This window comes from Cenococcum geophilum (genome assembly GCF_001692895.1).
Source record: "Cenococcum geophilum 1.58 unplaced genomic scaffold K441scaffold_86, whole genome shotgun sequence".
NCBI lineage: Eukaryota > Fungi > Ascomycota > Dothideomycetes > Gloniales > Gloniaceae > Cenococcum > Cenococcum geophilum.
In genome coordinates this window covers 373852-395088 of record NW_027137644.1, presented here as the reverse complement: position 1 = coordinate 395088, position 21237 = coordinate 373852, and the positions used below count along the sequence as shown (strand labels likewise).

The 21237-nt window shown below is 45.5% G+C and overlaps 3 protein-coding genes across 3 annotated transcripts; 2 read left to right on the top strand and 1 right to left on the bottom strand.

Annotated features, from left to right (window-relative positions):
• Positions 1–256: 256 nt before the first annotated feature.
• K441DRAFT_356920 (uncharacterized protein) lies at positions 257–2177 on the top strand. Its single transcript, XM_067641352.1, has 3 exons — positions 257–417; positions 483–1323; positions 1373–2177. Exons 1-3 carry the CDS (start codon positions 351–353, stop codon positions 1938–1940), a joined length of 1476 nt encoding a protein of 491 aa, XP_067496931.1. The 5' UTR covers positions 257–350; the 3' UTR covers positions 1941–2177.
• A 7223-nt stretch (positions 2178–9400) lies between these two features.
• Positions 9401–10057, bottom strand: K441DRAFT_356905 (uncharacterized protein). Its single transcript, XM_067641351.1, has one exon. The coding sequence runs from the start codon at positions 9958–9960 to the stop codon at positions 9457–9459; it is 504 nt and encodes a 167-aa protein (XP_067496930.1). The 5' UTR covers positions 9961–10057; the 3' UTR covers positions 9401–9456.
• A 497-nt stretch (positions 10058–10554) lies between these two features.
• Positions 10555–15638, top strand: K441DRAFT_648602 (beta and beta-prime subunits of DNA dependent RNA-polymerase). The gene is made up of 5 exons (XM_067646899.1): positions 10555–10815; positions 10864–11134; positions 11183–13693; positions 13746–14043; positions 14107–15638. Exons 1-5 carry the CDS (start codon positions 10739–10741, stop codon positions 15390–15392), a joined length of 4443 nt encoding a protein of 1480 aa, XP_067496929.1. The 5' UTR covers positions 10555–10738; the 3' UTR covers positions 15393–15638.
• The last annotated feature ends 5599 nt before the right edge of the window (positions 15639–21237 follow it).

The following is a 21237-nucleotide window of genomic DNA, read 5'->3' as shown; positions in this document are numbered from 1 at the left end:
ATCGACAGATCCTCTGCACGTTCGGCCCAGCCTGCAGCACAAGGCTGCCTGCGCCTCTTTCATAGGTGGTACTTATTCTATGCTTCAGGGCAAAGAATCATCATATTTCTATTGCATATATTTGCGGTTTCTAATGGATGGTTTCCTATTGGCTTGGGGTAGAAATGCCTCCTTAGCATGGGGGCCAATAACCCCCTAGCTGCTGAGGATCTTTACCCTGCGCCACAAGGCGCAGTTCCAAGCTAAGACATAAAGGCCTATCTTACTCCGTATTTCCTTGACAGACAATCCTGCTAGTATCGTCTGAAAACTGAGATAGCTTTTACGCATAGCACTGCTAACATTTATCAATGGTTTTGCGGACATTTGGACTAGTAGGCCTCCTGCTTCAGCTTCATGCTGCTGAAGTCCTTGCTCGTAAGCAGAAGCACAATCATCCCACCGTAAGGCTTCAGGCTGGTTCACGTGCTGACAATATTTAGAATGCAGTATCGACGGAACTACAACGATTAATAGTCAAACGCAGGCATCATCACTAGCAAGCTGCTCTACTTTCACAGGAAGCATTGCAATTGCTACAAGTACGACCGATGACATAGCTTTGGATGGAGTTCAAACCTTGAATGGCGATATCGTTGCAACAAATGCTACACAGATCAAGTCACTATCGGCAGATTCACTGGAGATCATCAAAGGGGGGTTCAAATTAAACACCTTGCCAAGATTGTCGACTTTGAATTTTCCGAAATTGACACAAGCCGATGCCATTTTATGGGATGAGCTCGGCGCGTTGTCCGTGCTTTCTTTCGACGCCGGTGTTAGCGCAGTCTCCACGATTAGCATCCAAAACACTGCTCTAAGCTCGTTACTTGGGATCACTCAATTTAAAACTGCAGACACAGTATACGTTGCCAACAATCCATCCTTGCAGGTCATTGAGCTTCTTCTCGAAAACTTCACGACCTCTATTATCGTTAAACAGAATAATCCGGGCCTGAGCCTCACTTTTCCCTCCCTTCTGTGGACGTTCAATCTGACTGCTAGCGACTGCAAATCTGTATACATGCCGAAATTGGCAGCAGTCAACGGATCTCTCGGACTCACCGACAACGCCTTCACTGATTTTGCGCTGCCAGAACTTGAGTCGATCGGAGGATCTTTGAGCTTCACTAACAATTCGGACCTAACGAATCTGTCCTTACCGGCACTTACGCAAGTAGGCGGAAGCCTTCAAGTATTCGACAACGCTGCACTTAACACCCTAGATTTCGATACGATCAGGGTAATTGCCGGAGCGCTCAAAATCTCAGGAAATTTCACCAAGTAGGTAATCCTGTCCTCTCCATCAGAGTCCCAACTGACCTGTCTCAAGCATTTCACTGAGCGGTATCGAAGACGTCCGCGGCGCTCTCCTCATTAACTCAACTAGTAACATTAATTCAACATGCCAAGAGCTGCAGAACGAACGACAGTCTAGAATCATCAAAGGGATGTTCTCATGCAATTACTCCATTGCAACGCCATCCTCCTCAACCTCCTCGACAACTCCTAGCGCTCCTAGCGCCTCCAACTCAGCAACTTCAACATCCAGCATCGGTAACGGCACCGGCTTATCTACAGGCGTAAAGGCAGGAATCGGCATCGGGGCCGCAATTGGTGGTCTTGCCCCGATCGGACTGTTTGTCATGCTCCTCTTGCGAAGACATCGACGAACGACGACGAGCACACCAGACGAGAAAGATGACACAGGTGAAGTTGTCTCCGAGCTTCCTTCGGGGGAACTAGCCCAGGAGTTGAACGCAGAGAGCGTAGCACAGGAGCTGTCGGGTCCTAACAAGGACCAAGCTCACGAATTGCATGCAGTCCACGGCACGAGTGAGCTTGCCCCGCAGGAACTTCCTGGGTCGCCTATGAGGCCTTCGGCATCGCATTCGTCCTGAACACGGGTTTCGAGGCCTCAGGAGGAAGATCACGTCACGTTCTCTACCTGATAACACAATCCATGTTGCTTCAAACATGAAACGGTCGCGGCGCCTACGGCTGGCGTCTGACGAAAAATGTAGTGCGTGCTTATTCACGGCGTAGCTTGTCCTTCGAGCCCTCATCCTTTAGTTTAGAACACAGCAGAACAAATTTGTCCCATGAGCCAAGCCTCTGATCCAATCTTCGCCGATTCCAATCTAGCGCTTAGAGGGGCTCTGGGAAAGTCGATATTTCAGGACGAGAGTTGAATGGTAATCCGAAGAGTGCGAAGGCGTCTGGGTGGGCGCTTTCTAATTAGAGTGTTTTTCACTCTCGATGGATTCGGCATTTCTAATCTAATTTAGAAGGGAAATTCTATCAGCTTTCACTTGAAAGGTTCGAACCACAGGGAAGAAAAGGCTGGGTGGAGGACTGAAGACTACAAGGTCCGAATGAATGATGCCACTATGATACCCTTCGTACTATGTGGGATATGTGATGAAGTGGAGGAGCAGACGTTCCGACTGAGGTTTAGCACAGACTATTTCATTCAAGCACGTGACTACTTGGAATTCACACCTACTATTTCACATTCGCCGTTTGGGGGATGCATTGATCCCTACAAGTCTAACTACAGATTCACACTCAGTATTTCTGCGCCAAAGCTGATCCGGTTTTCGCAATGCATCTAAGTTCCATACGCCTACTTCCTACAACCACCCCTTGTTGTTACACAAGCAAGTTAGCGTGAATACATTGTTTCAGTACAGTCAATGCATCTAGGTTATTCCACTGCTAGCCATGCAAGCTACAGTAACATTTTGTTCAAAGACAAACAAACATACCCTGATTAGCTCATCCTCCAGTACACATGCGTTCAGGCGTCCGGCTGTCAGCCAGAACAATCTCAAGTTGAAACGGCTGAGGCGCGTAGACTTGAATGAGTCCTGGTGTACGGAGGACGGAGCAAAAAGATATTTCCACCTCTTTCTTGGGACTAGTGGCTACCACCCATAAGGTCGCAAAGTTATGGGGGCTCTGTCGCCTGAGTAACGAGATTTCAGGCGGTCTATGCCCCTAGACCCGCCAAAAGCCCCCCGAAGAGGCCTAAAACCTCGGCAACCTTATGGGCACCTTATGGGGAGAAAACTGCTAGTCCCAGAAAGGAAGGGGAAATATCTTTTTGCTCCGTCCTCCGTACATTATTCTCATCCACCCAGCTGTTGTGCTCCTCCCTGTATCCTTCCCATTTGACCAGAAATTGCATAACTGTCCGCCGATTGCGCCCTCCAAGGCGGCTCTCGAGCAAGCGTTCGACGATATACCGACTATCTTCTGGATTCACGGCGGGTGGTGGAATACCGCCATGAGCGGTCACTAGGAAAGCCGACTGCGAGTACTCTTTATCTGGGCGGCGGGACTGCTTGGCAGGGCGAGCGTCGCTGGAATGCGTAGAATGGCGCGCGAAAGACTCAAAGCGTTTTTTGAGCCGCAACATTGCTTGAAGTTGAGCATCGGCGCTAGGTAGTGGAGCCATATCGTCGAGTGGGACGTACTGATTCTGTTGCTGTTCTGACAACCGGCTTACAAAGCCCAAGTCGTTTTTTGACTTCCTTTCTAGAGCCCCTCTGGGGCCGGTATCCTCTATGAGAATATCTATTAGATATGTTTGGCAGGCAATTAAAGACATGCGTAGACTTACTTTGACCAGTTCTTCGAGGAGACAGCTTTCTAGTAGCACTTCTATTCGTAGAACCCCTGACAGAGACAACGGGGCGCTTAGTATAGGACTATTTTTTTTTTTTTTTTTTTATCCATTGTATTATACTACGTACAATACTGCGCATGCAGCCCCTGGGCTATGGCGCTATAGTTCTATATACACAAATCATTTCTAGGCAGCTTAACATGTACTAGTAGCCGCAACAAGTTGGGGAGGAGGGGAGGGCTCCCGTTGCTGTTAATCTTCTCGTCTAGCCGTGGAATCATCACCTTCCCCTTAATTGGGAGGGTATTTGGCATAAACATCCTCATTATCACTAGCCACCTCCGTGAGATTCCGTGGGAAAGTTCATTGGAATTCTCCTTAGTGTCATGGGCTGGTTCCTGGGAATATCCTGAAGGGAACTGTTATGTGGCGAAGCGGACCTTACGGGGCCCATGACAGTATCATCGAGGCAGCTGGTATGCTGAGGGCTTGAAGGAGGAACTGTCCCGGGCTACTGCTGGCTTTTTTTAATGGAGGCTTATGGCAACCAATGTAGTACGAGAGGCTTCTGAGCTCTTGGCAGAATCTAGAGAGCAGCCAACATCTGCTACACCACGCCAAGGATTACAAAGGTGACGATAGTGGTGAGAGAGCAGTCGCGAGAGAGTAGCTATTTTGAAGCTCTACCAGAGCCCAAGGGCGTGGAACGTTCTTTCAATTAAAACGCTATGCTAAGACTGTACTATATTCAATATTCAATATCTTTTCAGTATTGAATTACTATTCAATATCAATATCAATACGGCCTCATACTGATATTGAATACTGATAAAAGCACTGTTGGCTATTGCCTGGCCTTGAGCTGCTTAAACCGACAATGTTTTCCTTCAATTCCCATGGGCGGGCTTCCATGGAGTTCTTGCGCAGAGTACAATCCCCGTTGCTGATCCCTGTGCGGTTAGTGTTGAAACCTCTGCCTCCAGGGTCGGACGTAGCGGCATGCGGCTGATCGTCGTCTAGTATAATCAGTTCACCTGAATTGCTATAAGCGAAAGTTGCGAGTGTAAATTAGAAAAGATCCAATATGCCTACCTGGACTATCGCCTGGTTTTACGCCATGGGGGCTAGCAAGATTGCCCTCTGTGCCTGTAGTATGAACATGCGTGGTGGTTACATTCTTGACGCTTAGGTTCGCCTTTCTCAAAGCCTTTCTCGGCTTCGCCTTTTGTCTTGTAGCACCGGAGATTTCTGAGTTTCTATTAGATACAGTCAAATACGGCAACTATGCTCCCACTTACCCTGAGCTCCGGCTGCGCCGCCTCGAGCAATCTGCTGCCCCGAGAGAATGGCACCTCTCCTCTTGTCAGAGCCCGGCGGTTCCACGAGATTCATACTGCAATTAGTTCTCATCTTGTCCTTGTAGGTAGGTTGCAAGCCTTGTTTCAGAAACGGGAGCGGTTGGCTGAGTGGGCGGGTGAAAGGGATTGAATTGCATTTTGGAGTCTGAAGTTTGATGTAGATTCGCGCACAAGCAGCAAGGATTGTTTTGGAGAGGAGGGCGAGGCGGGAAATGTAGATGAATGGAGAATCCTGAGCAAGAAGAGTGGGTTTATATATGCTCGTACTTCCCGCATAGCCCAGCTCTTAGCTGGTGAAGCTGCATCCTTGCCGCAAATTTCATGCTTTTCGCACTTTGCCGCTAACTGCAATTATGGCGAGGGTGGTGTAGAGCGCATAGTCTTGGGCCAAGGCGTTACAATGCATGAATATTGGCGCCCGCTTCCTATATTGTGATACTGGTGCCTGCAGCACTGGAAGGCGATGGGTGAAGCACTTGACTTGGGTGTCTAAGACCTCCCACAATACCTTCCCCGTTGATCCAATGGAGCAGCCAGCACATTCCTGGAAAGGGGCATAATCGCCGCTGTCTCTGCACTTGATATGTTAGGGTGGATCCAAGCTAACCGTGCTGCGCCTGTAAGTTCTATAGCATAGTTACAGCGTCCCACATGCGTTAGTTGCGCTGGATGAGCCTGCCCTCCCCCATTTCTTGGCGTCCTCAACCTTTGCCTCGCTGATCTAAACGGCGGACGCCTTGGATGGGTCTAGCATAATCGCATGACGTGGCTGCCAGGATGTGCGTCCCATTATAGCTTTGCCGCTGGATCTAAGCTGGACCCCCTTAGTCATGCCCTTTGTAGTTTAACATCCGGACCGTTCCAAAAGTGGCCAGAGCTGATGCTTAGGAGTCAGACGACCAACAGTGAACCTCAGATCCTGTTTCATCGACCTTGGTTTATCGACCTTGGTTCGTCCTGCTTGTCCGGTGTAAGGCGCCAGCTGCCCTCTGGAGTAAAAAGGGGACTTCCACGGTTGAGGCCGGACCGGCTGATCCGTGTAATTGAGCAGGGTTGACTGTGTGATTAATATGAACACGATGATCATCGTAGCCGATTAGTTGTTATATATAAAACGCGACAGTTCTGGACGATCCAAGATAGGCCTGTATACAATCTACAAAATTACTACCGCTTGAGAGTCAATGGCCTTGCTGGATCGAAGAAGGCTAGTCATAGGAAGATTGAATAGAGAAAATCGAAAACAAAGAGCACGATATAGATGATACATAACACAATCAAATAAATCCAATCGAAACCTCCCATCATGGCCCTTAACGGACGGAGAATATCTGCGGGGAAAGCGGAGATGACACTGAACAAAAGGCTAGATGAAGAAAACCCGCAACGACTACATGCTATTTGAACTGTTAAAAATATCTCGAAATCTCACTAATGACCTCAAATCTTCTTGGAATGGTTTGAATAAAAAGCAACAGTTATTATTAGTATTCGAATACCACATTTACTGTCTTTAGTATTTAGCCTAGTAGTACGCGCCATCGCTTCTGCCGCTTACCATGGATCTAAATCAGTAGCTTGCTTTAGATTAGATGAAACAAGCAGCGGAGGATAACGTCAATTGAAGCTCGTCTCATTATTTAAGTGACAAATGCAGTCCATGTAACGCAGTAGAAGCCCACGTGAAAAGAAAACAGCAACGTCAAAGCTTTGCCGAGACCTAAAAAAATGGAACAAAGAATGCACAACAACATAACCATCCGAGGCTAATTGAAAGTACAATTGTAGAGCCTTGGAATTGGTAAATGTATTAGTAACCTACCGATCCTGGCAACACCACTGCAAACCCCACAAGTAGCCAAAGATAACGACTAACCCCACCATCCTTTCAACGCCAATTAATAGGAAAGCGCCACGTATGGTCGTTGTGTTCTTAAGCATGCCTGAGTATAGTACTTTGCAGTCCGGCAGGTCATGGAACAGTGTAAGATAATGACAAGGCTACACAGTAACGCCTGGGAGAGGATAATTTCAAACCCGGCCCGCCAGCGATCTGGTTGGACTTTAGTCCCTAGGGTAACCGGACAAAGTAAAAGACTACTGGAAGAAGGTGTCGGGCAGAGAGATCAAGGTCGCTAGCATGGTAAAACCACCAACAACGGCGCCGGCCATGGCTGTAGCAGCAAATTGAAATCTCATTTTCTTTCTGGGCGGTTCCAATGCAACTGGCCGAGCGACAGTTACTGCCTCTGAGCCCTCACTCGGTAAATCAATTGGCATTTCCTGCTGTAGTGTAGATGGAATTTCTACAGGGAGCGCCTCTTCATCCTCATGCTCCATAGCATCTGCCTTCCTTTTATGACTGGTCTGTGGTGTGGTAGATTGCAGTGAATTATCCTCTACGATCTCTGGAATTGACATTCCGGTCTTTGGCTTTGGCGTTTCAACCAAAGATTGAGGCCCAGGTGTTGAGGCTTTCACGACAGGTTCCGATGACGGCGACTTGACGGGTTGATACTGAGAAACAAGATCACTTGACTTTCGATCCGCAGTCCACTTCTGGAACCCAACTGGTGTGCCAGATGAAGTTGGGACAGTGTCTGAGCGAGGGTACGCTGGGGCATTATGCGGGAGTGACGAGCTCAGATAAGGGTTGAACGGCTTGGCTGATCTCGATGAGTAATTGGGGTCATAGGTAGGTCTGCTGAACGACGTGGAGCTATCTGCCGCAGGCCTATCTCCAGGCTGTGGGTTGATAGTGTAGTCACTGTATGGTAACGGTGGATAGTTAAAACGTGCCGGAGACGTATTTGGTGCTTCATTCCATCCCAGGAAAGATCCGTCTCTTGAAAAGGAATAGGGAAGACAGTTCAGATCATTATTGTCCCGAATACTGTCGCCATTCCACGGCAATGGTTTCGGAGCAGCAGGACGACATGTTCCTGGGAAAGGCTGTTCAAACATATCGCCGAAGAACTCTATATGTCCTAAATCGACATGCTTCATATCCAGATTCTTAGGCGGACTCCATGAATTTGCGGGCGCCGAACGGTTCATCGGACTTCCATTACTTGCCTTGTTAGCAGGCTCTTTTGACAGGATGCAGGTATCGGTTGCCTGATCCTTCTCGCTCAACATGATATTGCGTAGCGACATCGAAACAGCCGAGGAACGATTAGCGTGGCCAATCTGAGGGAAGCTAGGAGGGACATTTAGAGCTGAGGATTCCGTTGTGTTTTTGGTGATATTATCGACGGGCGCTAGCGAGGAATTTGGAGCAGATAAGAGGCTTGGCGGAGGCTTTGCAGCAGTAGAAACGGAGCCTGCACAACCTGTCTTTTGGCGTACGTCGTTCAACATCTCGATCATCTTGAGGCGACACGCGGCATCTGCTTCATCATCGGAGCTCTCAGAAGCACAGTCTTCAAGTTCATCAGACGCCAAACTGGCAATATCGAACTCGGCACCCAATTCAGAGGAATTATTAAGAGAATTCTCATCCACGCCGCCATTCTCTCGGTTCGTTTCGTCCAAATTTTCAAAAGGCGCCACGTGCGATGTTCTCTCTTTTTCGATTTCAGCCTCCATTTCTGATGCTTCTGAGTCATAGTCCCATTTACCATCGACTGAGCCAGGCATGTCCCCATTGGAGAGATCGGAAGCCATAGAGCGATGCTCCTCATAATCAGATTCGTCCTCGAGATTGTCCATGTAAGACTGAAATCGGTATGACCTTGGACTAGCAGAGGCCATACGTTCTGAATCATGGTCACATCCCGCGTCTGACTCATCGTCTTCATGATAGTCAGAAAGATTATCATTTACCTCAGCAACATCCTTGCTTTCTTTTGCTTTGTCTTCGGCGGTAGTCATAGTAGGCTTATCACCGTTGGGTCCCTCTGTGGAAATATTGCTAATTTCACTCTTATTCTTTAGCATTAAATCGCTTTGAGACTCCGGGGCAGGCTTCTCCTCATCTTCAATGTCGATGAAGATAATCTTAGTTTGCGTGGCAACTTCATTGTCGTCCGCAATGTTCACAGGATTAGATTGGCTTCCGAGACGGTTAATGTCTGACACATTGGTAAAGCCGCAGGCCGTTATGGTAGAGAACCCTTCAGTGGGAGAGGAAGGACCTTTCAGTCCTTCGCTCGAGGATGACGGCTTTTCGGGGAGCGATGAGAGAGACTCGTGGTCGGAGACCTCGGCAATGCTGCTGTCATCCTCGCTTTCTTCCTCCTCATCTGAAGTATCGGCTTCGGGGACGGAGTATGTTCTCGAAACAGTGGTTTCCTCTGTCACAGAGGAAGCGGTAGGTCTAGATTCGAAACGGAACTTCTGGGCGATGAAAGTCTCTGCGAATTGGAAGATATTAGCCTTAGCATTCCAAGCCAAACAGACTTAACTTAGACAAATATGCGATGATGCTTAATGGTTGAAAGGGCATGAACGGCTAAGCTCACCATTATCTCGATGGACATCAGTGCCAAATTGCAGTATGTCTCCATTCTTCAGCTGATGATCTTTACTCTTCTCGAGCCGGACCTTGTTAACTAAGGTGCCGTGCATGGATCCGCTATCCCTAATGTATACTGTCGGAATCTGGTGGAACAAATTAGTGGGATGAAGAACATGTGAAGGTGTCGGATCACGCACTCCGCAGCTCGAGTTAGCCGATATGATGGCGTGGTCTCGGGAGACGACTGGGCTATCGATGAAAGCATTGCTTGGAGATGAACGCAAGTTCTTGTAAGCGTTCTTGGATGCACGTCCTATGGAGATTTTGGAGTTGGGTGTGAGGAGGATCTTGCGTTCTGGGAACTCGTCGAGGCTGTCGATGGATCGGAGAGTCACCTCAAGGGCTGATTCTCGAGTCAGAGAGGACATGTCGGCAGCTGAAGCGCTTTGAGACTCACAATCGGAGGGTGACATTGTAAATGAGGTGGGGGTGAAGTTGATGGGGATAGATGGGGTTAATGAGGTCGATGGTGTAGATGGTGTAGATGACGGCTCCCAGAGCGAAGCCTAGATGGTATACTAAGGCCACAACGTAGCTGCGTTGTCCACGGACGAATGTGAAACCAGGCCAAGGCTGACTGAGGGGTGCGGTGTAGCTTTGAATGACCTAGCCTGGGAGTGAAGACGGGCCGATCAGCCAGCTGGCAAGTCGAGAAGGCGAGCCGTGACCAAAGGTGAGCTGAGAGGCTTGAACAGAGCGGGTATGCTGGCGATGAACAAGAAAGGAAGAGGGAGGGAGGGAGAGAAATGCAGACAGGGAGGCTGAAAGTATAAGAGGGTAGCAGTGAAGGGAGGAGCAGCGCTGTTGCAGCAGAATGAGCAGGCAGAGTGGTAGGGCGACGAGGGCGTTGAGGACCAGGCAGGTGGGGTTTGTCGCTGCCTACAACAGGTAGCTTTGCGATAACCAATCCCTCCGTCGTATCGCCGCCCTAGCTCCGGCACGTGATTGCTTTGCGGGCACCTCCAATAGTGCCCCACCGCCGACATTTTTCTGCCAGTGAAGGTTGTTGAAGCTCACCACCTGTATGACTCCCACTCGTTCTCCAACAGTCCCTGCAGCTCTGAGCCTACCCCGGGCCTTTTCATAGCAACGCCAAAAATTCTACACGATTTTCCGCGCCTCCCTACGACTCACCTCCACTCACCCCCAGCGTCCTTCCCTATGCTTCAACCCCGATAGCACCAATTCACCATGAATGGAGGCGACGTGAAAGAGCAGGTGGTCGATTGGGTACCAAAGCGCATCAAGGAGCTCCAATTCGGCATCCTGTCAGCCGCCTACCCCTCTTCACTGCCGCTTTGTCTAACTTGAGCAAGGTCAAATCATGAAATCGTCAACCAGGCAGTCCTTGAAGTTTCCGACCGCAATGTCTACGAGCTGGGTGGAACAGGTCAGACTAGGGGCCTTACTCGAAATGGCCCTATGGACAAGCGCATGGGTACCTCCAACAAAGCCGTCACCTGCGATACCTGCGGCGACGACCTTAAGAGCTGCAACGGCCACTTTGGCCACGTTCGCCTTGCGCTCCCCGCCTTCCACGTCGGATACTTGAGGAATATAATCGACGTACTGCATAATATCTGCAAGGTATGAGCCAATATGGATACGTGGCCTGGAATGCGTCTAACTGCTTAGGGTTGCTCACGGATACTCCTTGAAGAGAACCAACGCCGTTCCTTCCTACGAAGCTTGCGACGACCTGGTTTGGATAATTTGCAGAAAACACAGATTGGGAAGAAAGTTTCGGAGGAGTGCCGGAAGCGCAAAACCTGCCCCTACTGTGGAGCAGTCAATGGCGCCGTTCGGAAAGTCAACGGGCATCCTCTGAAGATTGTGCATCTGAAGTACGACTCCTTTAATCGTTCAACTGCGAAGAGGAAAGTCACTCCGCCGTGCAAAGTGGAATTTGATAAATCCTTTGACACCGCAAAACAAGGGAACCCGGAGTTAGAAAAGCATATGAAGAAGGCCGTGGATGACATGAACCCGCTGAGAGTATGGAATTTGTTTCGGCGCATCTCTGCGACAGACTGCGAGCTTTTGGGAATGAACCCTGAAGATGGACGACCTGAGATGTTCATTTGGCAATATGTCCCAGTGCCACCCGTGAGCATTCGGCCATCAGTTGCCCAGGAATCAGGAAATACCGAGGACGACCTGACGAATAAGCTAGGAGATATTATCCAAGTCAGCTCGATCATTCGAGCAGGTCTTGAGAGGGGCCAGCCGGTGCAAACTATCATGGAGCAATGGGATTTCTTGCAATTACAAATCGCCATGTATATTAACAGCGACGTACCTGGGCTTCAGCAACCAGGATTTGGAAAATCCATGCGAGGGTTCTGCCAGCGGCTCAAAGGAAAAGGAGGAAGATTCCGCCAGAATCTTTCAGGAAAACGTGTCGACTTTTCCGGGCGTACGGTCATTGGTCCCGACCCAAATCTGGGTATCGACGAAGTAGCCGTTCCTCAAAGAGTGGCTACGAACTTGACATATCCTGAGAAAGTCTCCAGATACAACATTGGAAAACTTAAAGCATGTGTCAAGAAGGGAAACACCAAACATCCAGGAGCGAACTATATCCTCAAGGGTGAAGGGCGAAGGATTTCGCTGGCTGTGCTTTCCAAACTTGGTAAACTGGATAACGTCGCAGACCAACTTCAGATTGGAGATATTGTTGAGAGGCATCTCGAAGATGGAGATATTGTGCTGTTCAACCGTCAACCGTCGCTCCACAAGCTCAGTATTCTCAGCCACAAAGCAAAAATTCGCCCCTGGAGAACGTTCCGACTGAATGAGTGTGTCTGTAATCCTTACAACGCCGATTTTGACGGAGACGAGATGAATCTTCACGTGCCTCAGACTGAGGAAGCCCGTACAGAAGCCATTGAGCTGATGGGCGTGAAGCATAACCTAGCAACCCCGAAAAATGGAACCCCGATTATTGCTGCTATCCAAGATTTCATTACTGCGGCTTACCTACTTAGCAGCAAGAACAATTTTTATGATCGGAAAACCTTTGCTCACATCTGCGGATATATGTTTAATGACGACAGCATTATTGACCCAGATACCGGAGAGCGCATGCCGATTGAACTTCCCGATCCAGTCATTCTTAAGCCTCAAAGGCTTTGGACTGGGAAACAGGTTTTCAACATGCTCATGCGTCCGAACAAGAAAAGCAAGGTACTCGTTAATCTAGACGCCGCCTGCAAGCAGTTCAAGCCTGTGCCGGGCCAGGCTCCAGACTTGAGCGAAGATGATGCATGGCTTGTTATTCGCAATTCTGAAGTCATGTGCGGAGTAATGGATAAGTCAACCGTAGGGGACGGCAAGAAAGACTCCGTGTTTTATGTGATGATGCGAGATTTCGGCCCAGATCACGCTGTCCAAGGAATGAACCGTCTTGCCAAGCTCTCTGCTCGATGGCTAACCAACCAAGGATTTTCCATTGGCGTCAGCGATGTTATGCCTAGCACTGATCTTGTTCGCAAGAAGCAAGCTTTGGTTGAAGAAGCTTACGCAAAGTGCGACAAGCTAATTAGAGACTTCAACGAGGACAAATTGGCCAGAGATCCTGGGTGCGACGAAGAGCAGACCATGGAGAACAGAATTGGCGGTATTCTCAGTAGCGTCCGTCAGGATGCTGGTGCGATATGTTTCGAGCAGCTGAGTAAATGGAACGCGCCTCTCATCATGGCTAAGTGCGGCTCCAAAGGCTCCAATATCAACGTCTCACAGATGGTGGCATCTGTAGGTCAGCAAATGATTGGAGGTAAGCGTGTAGCCGATGGCTTTCAAGACAGAACTCTGCCACATTTCCCTAAAGCCGCTCGTCAGCCAGCGTCTAAAGGCTTCGTTAGCAACAGCTTCTATTCTGGGCTGACTCCAACTGAGTTTATCTTCCACGCCATGAGCGGCCGTGAAGGTCTAGTTGACACGGCTGTCAAGACTGCTGAGACTGGATACATGAGTAGACGGCTGATGAAGTCTTTGGAAGATCTCTCTGCTCAGTATGATCACACTGTCAGGAACTCTTCGGCAGGGATCGTGCAGTTTCAATATGGGGACGACAATCTAGATCCAGTGGATATGGAGGGGAAAGCCAAGCCTGTTAACTTTGAACGAACATTTACTCATGCTATTGTGAGTGTATGGAGGTCATCTCTTCTAACTACAGGGCTAATCAATGTCATAGACATCTACATGGGATAATTCAGAGTCAAGTCTATCGCCTAACGAGGTTAAGGAAATCGCCACCGAAAAGCTGAACACCGAAAGAAACAAGTACATACGTATGTCCTTGGATGGCGAAAGACAGCTCGACTACAATGACGAAAGTGACTACGGCATCGATCAATTGGAAAGCATTCGTGACTTCCTGGACACCGTACAGGAATTTATTTTCAAGAAAGCCGACAAACTCTCTAAAACTCTCTCACATCTTGCCATCCCTCAACCCTCGACTAAAGCGAAACTAAAGCGTACTCAAGATTGTAAGTCTCTTAGTATGGGGGCCTAATAACTGGAAGGAAACTCAAAGACTGACTTTCTGATAGCTACGAAATATAACCTCGCCGATGGCATCGCCAAAATTTCCCTTACTGCTCTGAGTACCTTCATCCGCCTGTGTATCACTAAGTACGATCGTTCAAGAGTACAGCCTGGTCATGCTGTTGGAGCCATCGGCGCACAATCGATTGGGGAGCCTGGCACACAAATGACTCTCAAAACCTTCCATTTCGCTGGCGTTGCCGGCATGAGTATCACACAAGGTGTTCCACGTATCAAAGAAATCATCAACGCCTCTAAAATCATCAGCACACCCGTCATCTCATGTGAACTCTCCAACAAAACCAGCGAAGAAGCTGCCCGCATTGTCAAATCCCGCATCGAGAAAACGTACCTTCGCGACATCATAGCTTACATTGAAGACGTGTGGTACGCTGACGGTGCATACCTCCACATGCGCATTGAACCTACAACAATCGAAAATTTGCACCTTGACATCACGATGGGGGATGTTTCCACGGCAATTATGGATGCAAAGGGTCTCAAGCTCGCCAAAGACGGCTCGTATATTAAGATCGCGGGCAATCACATCCGCCTCTTTGTCGCCGACCCGGCATCAAATCCGAAAAAAAGGTCTACAAGTTCGAAGGCCAAAAGCGAAGACGACTACTTCGTGCGCGTTCAAGCCCTCCAGCGCTCCCTCCCCAATACGGTTGTAAAAGGCTACCCGGATGCCCAACGCGCCATTATCAAGAAAGATGACACACCCAATAAAAATGGCGAATATGAAGTCCAGCTCTTGGTTGAAGGATATGGCCTCAAAGCTTGTATGACAACACCTGGTATTGCCGGTTATAAAACACGAACAAACTCTGTGCTGGAAGTTTTGAGTGTGCTCGGTATCGAAGCTGCTCGTTCGACCATCATTAGCGAGATTGGGAGTGTGATGGGACAGATGGACATCGACCCTCGTCATATGCAACTTCTAGCCGACGTCATGACTTTCAAGGGCGATGTTCTTGGTATTACACGCTTTGGTCTGGCCAAGATGAGAGATAGCGTTCTTCAACTGGCCAGTTTTGAGAAAACACCGGATCATTTGTTCGAAGCTGCAGCCAAGGGGAAGACAGATAGGGTCGAGGGTGTTAGTGAGTGTATCATTATGGGACAGAGTGTGAGGCTAGGGACTGGTGCCTTCAGGGTGGTGAGGAGATTGGGTCTAAGGGGGGATGAGGTAGGCCTTGGTGCGAAGAAGAGGTGTCTATTTGAAGAAGGATGGGAGAGCGTTAAGGGGATAGCTATGGGGGCATGNGAATACTTAGTCTCAAGATAAACCCTAACTATTTTCTTCGGTGGAAGCATCATGGGAGGTTAAAAGGGTGGTACTCTGGTGTATTAGCCTGCATTGCGATGGCGTCGACATGTGAGTAAAATTCAGGAGGCTGAGACCTGGTAGATTTGGCTGTGCTGCAATCGAATCAGTATTGCTTGATTTGAGTAGAGTGGGTTTATAGCAAAATATGAATGCTTGATATCCTGCTCTAGAGCTTAAAAGTTTTTCGAATATATTACCTGAGGCCCTTTTTCTTTCGCGCACTCTCAAAAGACAGAATTTGCGATATTGCACGTGTAACGTGCACATCAGAAGTCCCCCCACTTTATAAGCTTCATGGTTTCCCAAGGTTAGCTATTCAGCGTTTATAATCTATGTTCGCGATAATACACGGAACTACCACACCATTTACCGAGTGTCGTAAATATACCACATTAGCATTGATTCCTGTCGCGTCAAAAAATCCTCCCATCGCGCGTCATCTAGTTGGCGACATGGATAGGGTTATACCAGGACTACAGGTGTCCCTTACCTGCCTTTTAAGACTTAGAAGAGCATGTGGGACCTGGTAATAAACTGCAAGCAGCGAGCTTTTTACTAGACCAAATTTAATTATACTTGACAGCATCGTATATCATGGGCATGCTTTTGGTCTACTTTGTGTTCGCCGACATTTTCTTCAATCCTGGCCTCCCTATTTCTCAGAGGTGCTCCGGCATTCGATTCTATTCCACCGATGAGAACGTTCGGCTTACAAGCTGCAGCTCCTGAGCGAGTACCGTTGGCTGAAGATGTCTTACGAGGAGACCTTCAAGCCCTAGGTCACGTTCACGGATTTCTGAGGACTTTCAGGCTGCTTGAAAGCGCCAATGGCTTTGCGCCAGGGGAAATGACAACAGCATCTCGACAACTGCAGCGCATCACCTGACGTCCCGAAACCAGAGTTTACGATTATCTCAGCATGCTCAGACCACAAGGGAGGCCGGATAAATCCGGCCCGATGGCACTAAACCAGTTTAGGCCATCTGTCCCTGTGTGGTCTAAGACACTTTGGCCGACGTTTATAACGCACGTCGCGATATCCGCATAGCTAATATTACGAATATTCACTTCTTATTCTTACAATAAATTTAGGCAGCTTAAAAAATCCATTAATTATACACTAAGCTCCGGCGAATCGAATAGTCTATGTAAGAAGTCTCCCTACCTTTCTATTCCTAATATTAATTTTAAAATAGCTATAACGCGGTTTACTAAAGTGTATAATTAGTAATATCCGCACTAATAACGCATTAATCTTAACCACCTACTATCTATCCATTATATCTATAATCTAATAATTAAAACCTATTAAGATCTATCTATTATAATATATTTAAGTCCTCCCTGCTTTTATCTAACCCTCTACTTTCCCTCTACTGCTTTTAAGCGCTATTTATTAATGCCTCTATTAAAGTTGTTAGTCACATAGGGTGACTCACCAATAACGACTACTCGAGTAGGGTTACAGTAATGTTGGTTAATAAAGCTTCTTGATTGGAATGAGGGAGGGCGAGGAACTTAAGGCTCCTCGCCACGCTAGTACCGCGGCGACACGTGATAGCAACTTGCCATTACGTGACGGCAGTTTGCCGTACGTGGCGGCAACTTGCCTTATTCCCAACACTAGCAACTCTTCTTTTGTGGTTGCCATCTATATACAAATACTGCTTAACTATCGTAACAAATATAAACCCTCCTCGCTTACTATTGCCATTATAGTATAAGTCTCGCTGTCCCAAAATTTGCCTCTTAGCACGCGGTGCTTTCTTGCTAAGGAGTCATAGGTAGATATCATATTAGGGCCGTCAGGGCCGCCAAGGCGCTAGCTATAAGCGAGCCAATAGCGATTTTCCATCCCGGGAATAGAAAATCCTAATTAGCTAGTTTAAGTCAGGGTCTGCAGAATCTGACCAATTAGACAACTTCAACCGCCGGTTAAAGTTCCTAGACATCTTAAGGCCTTACGTAACTAAGACATTTCTAGGGACTTCCTTTTCACCTAACCTTTAACTCGTATATGTAGAGTATTTATATTAATAAACGTCTCTAGTGCCTTATTTGGGTTCGCCTTCGTTATTATATCTACTAGGTTATCTTAGCCATTAATCCATTAAATCTTAAAGAGTTTTTAACGTTTGTAGGATTAATGAAGTGCTATAATATCAATTATAAGGCGCTTCTCCTTTGTAGTATTAAGCTTAACTAAACACTTATAGAGGGAGTATAAGTTAGTATATACAATTATAGGGATAATAGGAAGTTTAAGTTAATCTATAATTATCTTTAGGGTAGTTCTAATTATAATTGCTATGTTAACTCCGCTAACTATTCTATATATCTCTAACGCTAAAACGCTTTAAGTAACGCGCTTGCTCTTAGTTAAGCTCTAATAGATAAGGTTACCGTGGATTGTGAAGTCGTTTTCTCTAGTAGATTCGTTCGCGATAATAATCTTATATCCTAACTAGGAGCTAAAATCTTTATTGTTTATAAACGATCTATTAACAAATATAAAGAGCTTAGCGGTAGGAAGACTAATAGGTATATAGAGTAGTCCCCGATCGAGATAGTTCATTTACTAGAAAAGACGTTTATTTAGGGCAAGAACGTCGTCCTTAGTTAGTTCTTGGTGTTGGGCGGCAACAAAGAGATTAAATGGAGCCTTAGGTTAATAGATAGAAGCAACATAAGCTCCGCGAGCGCGTTGCTCCACATATCCTTACTTTAGGGAATTAACGTTAATAACATTAATCTTCTTACCTTAACCCTTCTGGCGTAAAGTAATAACATCCTCGTTTAGGGAGAGGATATATCCATTAAAAAGTAATAGTGTTATTAAATTAAGCTTTTCCTTTAGCTTTGCTATAAAATTTGCCCTTACTAGCTTATCTTCTTTAAGGGCTAAGAATCGGTCGTCTCCTAAGATAATTATATTATTAGTTTATATGCTAATGATTCCAAATAGGGTTCCTATAGTTATAATAAGGAAGCATAGATTAAATATAGAAGTAGTTATTAAAAGTTTCTCTTTATGGTGCTTGCTGTAGGTAGCCTACTAATAAGTTCCTGCCTCTGCAATTCCATATAATAGCTTAAGCATAACCATAATCGTATCCTTGGGATATTGGTGGCGAATTTGCTCTAAAAGGTATACTAATATTAAGCGCTAAAGGTGTGTCTCTAATTAGGTATAGGCCTAAGTTATTACAAACGCTTTAAGTACGATATTACGACTACTTAGAGAAGAGACGGAAGAAGCTAGTTGGTTGATTTAGGCACGGTTTAGGATGGAACCGGTAGAACTATGTGACGAGGAATGGTAACCGAGGTCACATAATAGTTGGACGTATTGGCTATGTTAAATGTAAGGGACGTTACATTTAATACAGATAACACGTATATTATATATAAGAAGGATTTTATAAGAGTACGGTTGTGTATTTAAGGACCCTTAGTCCCTACCTAGATAGTTCCTTCCTTGTAGTAATTCTTAGAATACAATTAGAGTTAATCTGTTAGGCAACTACTCCACTAGTTATTATTACGTTATTGACTTTTATACTTACATTTCCTATATACCTAGCCTAATAACGAGCCCATTGTAGTTCTTGCTATAAGGTTCCATTACACAATCACTACCTGGTTATAGTATTAATATAAGAAGTTGAACAACATGCCACTAAAAGCAGCCACTATAACGCCATTAACGGTAGCAACTACTTTAGGGATAGGAGGTGATACTAGTATGGTAGATACTGACTTATAGCAACCTGTAACGGTTAGATAGCTATAGAAAATAGTTAACTAGCTAACAGCTAATAATATAGTGTTAGAAGAAAGACTTAACGGGATAAGAGCAGTAAAGATTAAGCTACTATTAATTAAGAGATTTATAGGAGAGAGGTTAAAGCTTAAAGGATTCCTTATATAGATGCACTTTAAGGTCTTATAAGAAGGAGTAAAGTTACCTATACCTGTAGATCGGATAGCCTACGCAGGACTATTCTTGTTAAGAAAAGCACTTAAGTGGTTTAAACCTTACCTTACGGAGATATAGGTAAATGGAATGACGACCACTAACTAAGACGTGCGATTTATATTCTTAAGTTGGGAAGGATTCGTAGAACGACTTACGTAGATATTTAAAGACCTAGAAGAAATAACTATAGCGGAAAGAAAACTCTAAAACCTCGTATAACGAACTTTAGTAATTAAGTATATAATATAGTTCCAGATACTAGTAATATAAGTAGAGTAAAATAATAGGGCGCTTATAGCATAGTATAAATAGGGACTTAAGGCTAAAGTCTAGGATGTAATTATTCTAATGGAAGATGTGGACACCCTAAGGGAATTAATAGATTAAGCGATTAAGATTAATAATAGGATCTTCTAAAGGGAATAGGCTAAGAGAGGCTAGGATAGAGTTTTATAGTTATATAAGGCGTAGAGTACGCAATAATAAAAGCTAAGTTAGAAAATATAGTATGGCGTAGAGCTAATAGACCTAAGTGGTACTAAAGAAGCCTATAAGAGATGGAGTAAACTATGGAAACCTAAAGGATAAGGATTAAGTGATTAAAGGTTTAAGGAGTAGAGGCTGAATTAGGGATCTTAATAACAGAAGATATTTAGGCGGACTCTATAGTAAGAGAAATGGTTTAAAGAAGGAGCTTATATAAATTGCGGGAAATAGGGTTATTATATTAGAGACTATAGAAGTAGGTAGAGTTACTATATAGTAAAAGGTATAAGACTAGTAGACGATATATACGTATAGAGGGATGATAATATACTGCGAGGAACAAAAGAATATTTAATTAGAAGTTTTGCGTTTTGTTATAATAACGTATGCCGAATTTATAAAGACGCTAAGTATGGTATAAGCTATTGGCCATAAGAGCTAGAGTTAAAGGGACTTAGAGGAATTAAAGAGTTAGATAAAAAATAAGATCGACTCTACGAGCTAGATTAAGATGTTACAGCAACATGCGGATAAGGATTAGTAATAATAATAATAAAGTTGGAGTACTTATTAATTAATAGTAATAAGGATAGTAAAGGAACTAACTGGGGGTATTTAAACCTTAATAATATAATAGAAGTAGAAACTAAGACCGCTATAGAGCAAGGTTTAGTAACGGGTATTATAATACCATTGGATACGGTATTTATTGCTTTATAAGATGGAAGGAGTAATATCTAAAAATGATTAAGCAAGTAAACAACTGCTAGTGCTAGCTTATTACTTAATAAAGGCAAAAGGCTAAAGGCTTAAGATTTTTAAGATGAGATAAGAAATAACTAAGATTTTTAAGACGAGATAAGGTATACCTAAGGACCCATAACGGACGAAAACCGATGGAGTAGGGTAGTAGCTTAGTTTAGAAATATACAAATGAGCTTAGGATAAGAGTTTCCCACAGTATAAGACTCTTAAGACGAGATAAGTGAGATTTAAGACTCTTAAGATGAAATAAGAACACTATAGACGCCTAGTTAGACTAAGGCGGGAGCTAAGCTTAAGTTAGAAGTAAGCTTAGGATTAAAGAATTTAAGGGATTAAGATTTTAGAGTATAAATAAGGACACCTATAGGCAAGAGGTAAGGAGCTTTTTTATAGATTAGAGAATCTGCAGCGTAAATAGTAACTAGACTAGGAGATAGATATATAGACCTAGAAGACTTACTAGGGGAATATAGTGTTTAGTTTAAAGATTAAAAAATTAATACTAAGATTAAGAAGTAAGACGACTTTAAGGATTAGAGCGTAAGGTATAAACTAAAAGAAACTATAGAAGAG

Bases quoted from the DNA above. Each gene is read 5' to 3' on its own strand.
- K441DRAFT_356920 (XM_067641352.1), top strand. From the start codon at position 351: ATGGTTTTGCGGACATTTGGACTAGTAGGCCTCCTGCTTCAGCTTCAT. The intron at 418-482 runs GTAAGCAGAAGC...GACAATATTTAG, and splicing joins TGCTGCTGAAGTCCTTGCTC to AATGCAGTATCGACGGAACT. The intron at 1,324-1,372 runs GTAGGTAATCCT...ACCTGTCTCAAG, and splicing joins ATCTCAGGAAATTTCACCAA to CATTTCACTGAGCGGTATCG.
- K441DRAFT_356905 (XM_067641351.1), bottom strand. From the start codon at position 9,960: ATGTCACCCTCCGATTGTGAGTCTCAAAGCGCTTCAGCTGCCGACATG.